The 9,045-nt window shown below is 43.7% G+C and overlaps 1 protein-coding gene across 2 annotated transcripts in view; it reads right to left on the bottom strand.

Annotated features, from left to right (window-relative positions):
• Positions 1 to 5,796, bottom strand: part of LAMP2 (lysosome associated membrane protein 2) — a 34,577-nt gene extending 28,781 nt beyond the window's left edge. For both annotated transcript variants that reach the window (XM_024738120.1, XM_024738121.1), the window contains exon 1: positions 5,596 to 5,796. In XM_024738120.1, coding sequence (XP_024593888.1) covers positions 5,596 to 5,659 — 64 coding nt within the window. In that variant the 5' untranslated portion in view covers positions 5,660 to 5,796. The remainder of the gene's footprint in view (positions 1 to 5,595) is intronic.
• Positions 5,797 to 9,045: the final 3,249 nt, after the last annotated feature.

Below are 9,045 nucleotides of genomic sequence, written 5' to 3'. Positions count from 1 at the left end.
CCCAAAAAAAAAAAAAAAAACCACAGCTGAATATATCCTAGAGTGTGTAATTATAGAGCTGACAGTTTAGTCTCCAAAGAGAAGAAAAAGGCAAAATCAACTTTCTCAAATTCAAATATCCTCTTAATCTTGTTTCCAAAGAGATCATTTATAGGTTCTTTTAGAACTCAGAACAAACTGTTCTCCAAGCACGGCGCACTGCAAAAAGTGGCTAGGTTTTTATAAGTCTATTTGACCCAAAGTGTAGTTGAAAAATATACATTTGTAAACAATATGGGGGTGGGGTGGGAACATAACACTAGTGGTAAAACAAAACCAATAAAAAACAATGATCTAAGAGGCAATATAATGGGACGATTAGGAGTCCCATCACTGACATTGAAGAGCTAGAATTCAAATCAGGCAGTCCAATTTACTAGCTGTGAGACTCTGGGCAAGTTAACCTTGCTAAGAATTGTAGTGTGTACTTCACTTCTCCAATACATTCTTCGAAAGCATGAAAGCCCTTCAGAGCTAAGAGAACTTTGCCAAGCAAGTTAGAGATTCCAGCTTAAAAGTTTCCCTTCTAGGGGCTTCCCTGGTGGCGCAGTGGTTGAGAGTCCGCCTGCTGATGCAGGGGACACAGGTTTGTGCCCCGGTCCGGGAGGATCCCACATGCCGCGGAGCGGCTGGGCCCGTGAGCCATGGACGCTGGGCCTGCGCGTCCGGAGCCTGTGCTCCACGATGGGAGAGGCCACAGCAGCGAGAGGCCCGCGTACCGCAAAAAAAAAAAGTTTCCCTTCTAGTAAACACAGCACCTAAAGGGATCCTTCCCAAATTTTAGGTATGTCTACTTTCATCATACTTAGTTATGGACTCTTGTCCTCAAACTCATCAATTCAGAATGAGGTTGAGCAAAGGGTCTTAAAAACAAAACAAGCCAAAAAAAAAAAAAAATCAGGACATAGGCAACAATATCTATTTACTCTTTCTTTTCAACTCATAGGTCTGTTAAGTCAAATTGACCGTTCCTCAATTCCTAATATAAGTATGATTACCGTTTCACTTTCTGATACTCTGGATTTCTGGTAAATCTCTTAAAAATAAAAGTAATAATAGATTTTAAGCTATGAAATAATTTTTTTAAGGTCAGAGAGTGGGTAAGGAAATAAGACTCAACACCATTCAACTAATGGAAAGGGCTTATTGCTGAGTGCTGTTTGGCAGACCTCCAGAATTCTTTTGCAATGCACAGCAGGATACCAACAAGTACTTACAAAGTACACTTTTGGATCTGATGGGATCTCTGATCATTTTAATCTGAAATTATGACTGGAATGCTTTTGTCACTACAGGAGGAAGAGCAGTCTTCCTGCACCATGGAGCACTGAAGTCAGCTATAATGCTGTGAAATAATCCTTGATCACAAATTCCACTCAATGATATAGGGGAAGAAAGCTGCACTCATGGGGAATATGTGAATATCTATAAATCCTATCAGATGTGATAACCAACGACTAATGGATGAATAATAAGCCTGTCCTTTCAAGTATCTTTATTAAAGCTAGAATAATTTCAGCAGAATCTTGAAATCAAAGTTATCAGTGGTAAGGCTACAGAAAAATCTCAGCGCTTACTTTCTTGCTTTTTGATCACCTCCAAAAGATAGAGATTGGTTCTTTGTGGAAACCTTATTCTCCTTTTCACCTAGGACTTCCTAGCTCCCCAGGTGAACCTCCACTACTATGTAGGTGTATGTGAAGGGGTACAGGTAAGATACTAGCATTATTGTATGGGATTATAGTTTAATAAGTTGCTATCTGTACTGCTTAGCACTGATCTTGAAGTTCTCCAACGGAAAACACACACAAAATATCTTGCAAGACCTAATTGAAGGTTCACGGAAGAAAAAGGAGACCGAGTTGGTCTAGTTCACCGTCATATCCCCAGTGCCCACCAATGAAGACCCTCAACAAAAATTTACTGAGAGGTAACCATGTGCCACCTGGCCCTGTGCTAGGGAGGCAATGGGAAGTAACAGTACAGAAGACAGTCTCCACTCTCAGAGACTAAGACCACAGGGGAGACTTGACTATTACTGGGGGAAAAAAAGAGTGGAAAATAGGCTAGCCTAATAACCTAAGAGTTTGGGAAAGACAAGATTTACTCCTATTCCTCCAAATAAGTCACCTGGCTGGCCTCCTTCCAACACTCAGGTCTCTGCTCAAATGTCAGCCAACAGTGAAGGCCTTCTGACCACAAAATGTCAAGGAGGGTCAACCCCACCACGCACTCCCTATCGTCTGCTCTTCTTCCTCATTACCTGCCTCATTTTCTTCACAGTGCTTATCACTGAAATTCTATTATTTACCTGTTGGGCTGTCTTCCCCCACTAAAATGTAAGCTCCGTGAGAGCAGGAACCTGGTCTGTCTTCTCCACTGCTCTATCTATCCCTTTCACCTAGTGGCTGGTACACAAAAGTCATTCCTTAAACAACTGTGGAAAGGAGGGACTCCTACCAGTGAAGTACACACTCAGGACACTTATATCAGGTTTTTTTCCCACCCAGAAAAGCCTCAACCCTATAAAAACCAGATGTCAGACTAGTTACAGCAATCAATAACCACAGAAATCTGAAATCTATGTCACAAAGGGAACATAAGCAGCGATGCTACGAAAAGTTTTTCATCCACTACTCTCTTTGTAATGCCTCTATACAGCTTTTCTTCATAAAGGTCTCTAGTCAGTTATAATTCATTCAAATAAATACCAGCATAACTTAATCTCTGTGAAAAAGACAAATACATAGGCTCTGAGAATTCTTTTCTATATTTACTCTAGAGCAACTATTTTTAAAAGCTACCTGCTGCAGCTGGGATAGTGTTATAAAGTTACAAAGTGAAAACGGCCCAGCTGGAAGCGAATGAGACCATAAATTCAGGAACAGATCCTCCTTCGTTGGTACCCTCTGCAGTAGTCAGGAACAGCATGAAATTCATAGCAGGTACTTTACAAATATTTCTTGACTTTTCAAAAAACTATTCTTGGTATCCATTTTGATATATAAAAGTAACATGCAAAACCCACCAAGCAACTGAAGAATTGCTAAATTCTTAAGGAAAAAAAGAACACATGGAAGGAGTTTGAGCTCCACATTGAACCAACAGCTGGGAGCACGAGCAGCTGTAGAGAAAAGGGAGTTTCCATTTCATCCTGGTACCTCTGAAAAATCTGACCTACCTACATTATTAACTTTTACTTCTCCAAACCCTGTTCTGAACTTGAAAGTGGAGGGAATCAATCTTGGAAATCTTCCAAGAGAATGAATCTAGTTAGTCCCAATCAATAAATGGCAAACTATCAGATGAGCTGATGGGTTCTTTTATGTGCTTCTTTTTGCCTGTTTATTTTCTGCAATGAGCAAGCACTGCTTTTGTAAAAACAAAACAAAAAAAAGCTTTCATTAAAAAAAATTTAATGACATGAAAGCCAACAAGACAATGATTATTTTTTTTCACTTTCTCTAAACAATAACAGTGTTGTTTGTGCAGATCCAATTGGCAGTGAACTACTGATTACCAGATGCCTTGGTCAGATGTGTTCTAGTCAGTGATAAGGTGCTTTTCGTTGTAAACAATCCTCTCTTAGGGTCGCTTGGCCCTCACTGAGTACTTCACAGGGGAGTTAAGGCTTCGAACTGTGTTTGAGCAAAGCCTCTGTGGCCCACTTTCAAGAAGGGCTACAGAAGAGTTTCCTGCACTGTGTGCACAGCTGGACTCTATTTTGGCATCAGGACCCCTTTACTCTATCCACTGAAGACCTCAAAGAGCTTTGGTTTATGTGAGTTACATCTATTGGTATTTGCTGTACTAGAAATTAAAACTAAGAAGTGAATAAAACACATCAGACCCATGAGAGTGGTGATGTCATCACACATTCATTCTATAGCCTCTGGAAAACTCCACTGTACTGATGAGAAGATGAAAGTGAACAAATGTCTTAATATTATTCTAGAAATAGTTTTGATCTGACAGAACCCCCTCCCCCGGAAAGATCCTTGAGAATCACTAGATTAGATCATCAAGACCCCTTCCAATGCCATGGCTCTGGAGCGAGATTTCTCATCTTTTGGCACTACTGACGTTTTGAGGTGAATAATACTTTGTCGGGGGTGGGGGAGTGCTGTCCTGTGCATTGTGGGATGTTTAGAAGCACCCCTGGCCTCTTCCCACTAGATGCCAAAAGCAATCCCCAATTGTGACAACCAAAAATGTCTCCAGATATTGCCAAATGTCCCCTGGTTGAGAATCCACCATTCCAGGGTGTTGATTTTATTCTACTGAAATGTGAATTACAAAATGTGCACCTCTCACTGCCTTCTCAAGCCCCTAATATATCTACTTTCTCTCTACTCCCACCGGGATCTATTCCTTCTGATCTTTTATTAGGTCACAAACAGCAAGAGTCAGTGGTAGCAACAAGCACAGGATTTATCAGTTCAGGAAGAGATATTCTGGTCAAAGTTCACCTTTCAGGCATTAAAAGGCCTCGGGGACCCAATGCTTGGGGGTGGGGTGCATCATAGCACCATCAGCCAACATTCAGCCAGTCATTCTTAGGACCTGGTAACAACCCAATCCTTAGGAAATTACCTACCCTCCTCCTCCTCCGAAAACGAGGTAATAGGCCAGTTGTGTGAGAGGGAAGAAGAAATGGAGCTTCTGAAGGCAAAGAGGCAGTATACAAGACTCAGATATAGCATCCCTCTAAAACCTCAACATCTGGGGACATTTTTGTCAGGGTCTAGCTGGGAGGAAGTAACAAAACTGGTAAAAAAAAAAAAAAAAAAAGGAAGAAGAAAAAAAACCCCACGATGTCTTCAGCACCTCCAAGTCAGATATTCACTCCCCACCAAAGTTCCTACTCATCCCTTTTAGTCTCCAGAGGTTGGGTCCAAGTTTTCTCCCCTGGAAACTGCCCCAGCCACCTTAGATCCCTTCCCCATCAAAACCCCAAGTACCAAACTCCAATCCATCATCATTCTTCACCTCTTTAATCACCCTTCCTCCACAGCGTCAAATTCCTACCCCCCGCCACCCAATCCTCTCACTGCCTCTCAGAATCTACTCGTATCTGTTCCCCCCACTTACCCCAAGCTTTTCTCCACGCAGGCAGTCTCTTCCCTCAGTTTTCTCTCCCGCCCCAGTTTTCCACCATCTTCAAAACTCTTGCCTGATACTAGGACCAAGACTCTAAATGTCTATGCCACCCAGAATCTGCACGTACCGCCCTCCTATGCTCATCACTCCTTAGTATCTCCCCCAAGTTACTCTTTCTAACCCGATGTGCTCCACTCCTCTCTCTTTCCTACCTACTCCCTCGGCGTCCACCCCCCCCCCCTTACTTGCCCCGTTATGGGCCCTTCTCCCCTGCCATCCCTCGGTCGGGCCTTCTCTAGGTCATCGCTCGTCACCTCGGGCCAAGCGCCAAGGCCCAGTGTCAGTCGTTCAGCTTCTCAACGCTCTCTCCCCGGACCAGTCTTTCAGGTTTTGGCCTCTGAACTGGGCGCCCCGGGCCCAGGCTCAGGGACTAAGCAGGAGGGCCCGACAACTCACCCAGGACGAGGCAGAGCAGAAGGAGCCCGGATCCCGGAACCGGGGCGAGGCGGAAGCACACCATGATCCCGCAGAGCAGGCTGCTGCGGCGAGAAGTGCAGCGACAGCAGAGAAAAGCCTCGCGGAACCTGGTCAAGAGCGCCGCTGACCACCGACCACAACGCTGCAAAACCCAGGACTCGGCGCTTCAGCACCGGTCATAAGACCAGGGGCGGGACTCTTTCTTGCCTTCAGCCAGTCACCGCGCTTGAAGGCGGCCAGAGGGGTGGTGATGCATGGCCCGGTGGGCGGGGTGACCACGCCCTGGCTTTTTGGTTCACACTCATTCTTGCGCTCCTAGGAGATGGGCGCGGACGGTCGTTTCTAAGGCTAAAGAGAAACGAACTTTTTGGGGGGGGCAGGGGGGCTAGATAGCAGAGATTATTTCAGTTCCGACTCCTTGAGGAAGGAGAGAATACTTTTGCTGGAGTAAAAATGGTTGCTAGGCATCGCAACGGAATACCTACAAAAATAATACATGATTATTCTCCAAACACTGATGCCCATGCAGTTCATGTCATTAAAAGGACAAGGGAGCTAGAGGGTGATACAGAGTCACTGAACGCCAGAGCAGGGCTTGGCCTTGAAGTTCACCTAGTTACAACACCCTGTTTTTCAGATGGGGAAACTGAACTCAGAAAGAGGAAGAGTCTTATTTAAATATAGAAAGAAAGAAAGAGAAAGAGAGAAATAAAATAGAAGTACAAAGGGAAAAAAACAAAGATCATCCATATTCCTACTACACAGAAAGACACTGTTATCTATCTTTCTGTCCATCCTTCAGGTTGTTTTTCCTCTGCCTATACACATGTAAATATTCTTTAATTAGAATTCATACTAAACATACTACTCAGTATAGTTGACAATTGGACGGATGAAACCTAAAATATTCAACAAACGAAAGCATTCAAAAACTATAAAAATCTCAAGTTGGGATAAAGCACTGATTCTCAAATATTAGTTTCCAAAAGAATTATATGGGGATTTTTAATAACATATTAACTCCTCAACCTCATTCCCCAGAGATTCTGAAACAGTAGATCTTTGGCAGTCCTAGGAATCTGTTTTTATTTTTTTAACAGGAACCCCAAGTAATTCTGATTCCTATGGTCCCCAGACTACATTTTGAGCAACACTAAAATAGAGCTTCAAAATCATCTAGTCCAGGAGATCTTAATCTGGTTCCAATGGATGACCTTGGGGTCGGGGGATGTCTGTGAATCCCCAAAAATTACATGCAAGGTTTCTGTATGTGTATTTTTCTGGGGAAGTTTATAGCTTTTACTGGTTCTTAAGTGGGACCTGTGACTCCTCACCCTAACACCCGCCCCTGCTCAAATATTAAGATCTACCCCCCACTGTCTTTTGCTTTAATGTGATTAATTCCCGAAAGTGAGAACACTTAGCAATGGATGTGTTCTGTCATGGGTGAAACTGAGTCATGAGCAAGTGACTTCCTCTAAGAGGGACTGACATACACCACAGTATTAGGCACTGCCTTTAGCAAAACAAGGTCATCTGACTGCCCCACCATCAATAAGCCTAGGCAGCAGCTATGTCCTGAAGAACCCACAATTGAGTTGAGCACTCAGAAGTTGCCCCCCCATTCTTAATGAAGCAACTCTCTCCCTTCTCCCTCAGCTGTAAACTGCCTAACTTTAATGTTCAGTGAAATTCTAAGTTCCAGAAGAAGAGACAAAAGAGGATGATGGAAAGAACATTGGATAGGCAGTCAGAAGAGTTGGGTATGAGATACCACTTACTGGCAGCATGACCTTGGGTGAGTCAGTTCATCTCTTTGAGCTTCTATATCTTTATCCAAAAATAACATAGTGTGACTAGAGCTGTTTCTCAATCCTGGCTGCACATTGGGATCACTTGTAGGGCTTAAAAACTAGAGATGCCCCTTGGTCCCGCCCCTTGAGATTCTGATTCAGTTGATATGGAGTGGGGCCTGGGCATTATGTTTTTCTCAAAACTCCCCAAGGCAATATTAATGGGCCAGACATGATCTCTCCAAAGTAGCCCCAGCTTTACAATTCTAGGATTCTATGAGAGTAAAAAGAAAACAAAGTGTCCCAATGAGTCAAACATTCCATTTAACAAATTGTTGTCCTGAACTTCTTGCAGATGTCATCAAATGAAAGCATGGAACACAGAGAGATATCAGCGGCCTTACAAGCGAAATCCACCACCATCACCACCTTTTCCCCTGACAAAAACAAATGCTCATTCCTTGACTGGGACAGCCTCCTTCAGGAGACAGAACAATGTTTTGGGGGTGGTGAGTAAAGGTTGGGTTATTTTGTCAGAAGAAACAAGCCAAAAATTCTCAAACCTTTGTTTGGTCTGAGTGTCCATACTTGCAGTTGTTTAATGTCCCCTCCTCCAACACTGTGAGAACTACTCCTTTTTTTGTGCACTGTCTCCCATCACCCCCACCCAGTTGAAGGAACTTGACCAGAGCTCTTCTGCAGGAGAGGCAGATCCGTATGTGGGACTAGGGTCCATGGTTTGAGGAACTTTGTGAGATCCCCTGGAATCTGAGCTTCACATCTGTGGACTTGATTATTGATACTGCTGTAAACAGAGCGCTTTTATATGCACTTCCTCTCCTACCGGACCTCGTACCCCCACCTAGAGTAAAACTCCTCAGTCCCCCACCACCATAGGTAGATTCTGACTCTTTGGAGCAGCTCTGAGAGCTCATGACTTTTTAGCCAGGCAGCGGGAGTCACCGGCAAACACTGCCCTAAATGTGAACACACTGAATGGTGGCAGAAATAATGACCCTCTCAGAGTTGGTAAATGACAAAACAATGAGATGTGTGGGTCCGAGGGAGGAAATGAACAAAAAGATACAGATTTAGAATGGAAAAAATGACAAATGCTTATTAAATAAAAGAGCGACCCTGAGGTACTGGTGCCATCTACCTGCCATCTGTTGAACGAAGAAAAACCCACTGTCTAAAAGTTGGGAGTTCTGTTTTATTGGGGGAGTTTACTGAGCACTATAGCCCGCACCCGAGACAGCCTCTCAGAGAGCTCCGAGGAAGTGTTCCAAAGAGGCAAGGGAGGAGCCGCGATATAGAGGAGTTTTTTGCTGGAAAAAAAAAATGTGGTCGAACATGAAAAATTACTGCTAATCACCAAAAAAATCCAGACATCTCAAGTTAATGATTTTAGTGCTTTTCTCTGTATGGGAAGATGCAAGAATCTGGGCTCATTGCAATTATTCCTTAGATATGCATCTTCCCTATCTAGGGCCACTATCCTGTTTTCCTCCATCCTGAATGCCCCTGGGGCGCACTGTCGGGGGTGGCTGCCGCAGCTGCTGGCTTGGTGGCCGGCGACATTCTTTGTTTACTGAAATGGCAGGCTACATTTTTTTCTCCCCACATCATGCAGTTT

Source organism: Neophocaena asiaeorientalis, unplaced genomic scaffold (genome assembly GCF_003031525.2).
Source record: "Neophocaena asiaeorientalis asiaeorientalis breed wild unplaced genomic scaffold, Neophocaena_asiaeorientalis_V1.1 scaffold34, whole genome shotgun sequence".
Taxonomy (NCBI): domain Eukaryota; kingdom Metazoa; phylum Chordata; class Mammalia; order Artiodactyla; family Phocoenidae; genus Neophocaena; species Neophocaena asiaeorientalis.
The sequence above is the reverse complement of the archived record's forward strand: the minus strand, read 5'-3'. Positions and strand labels throughout refer to the sequence as shown.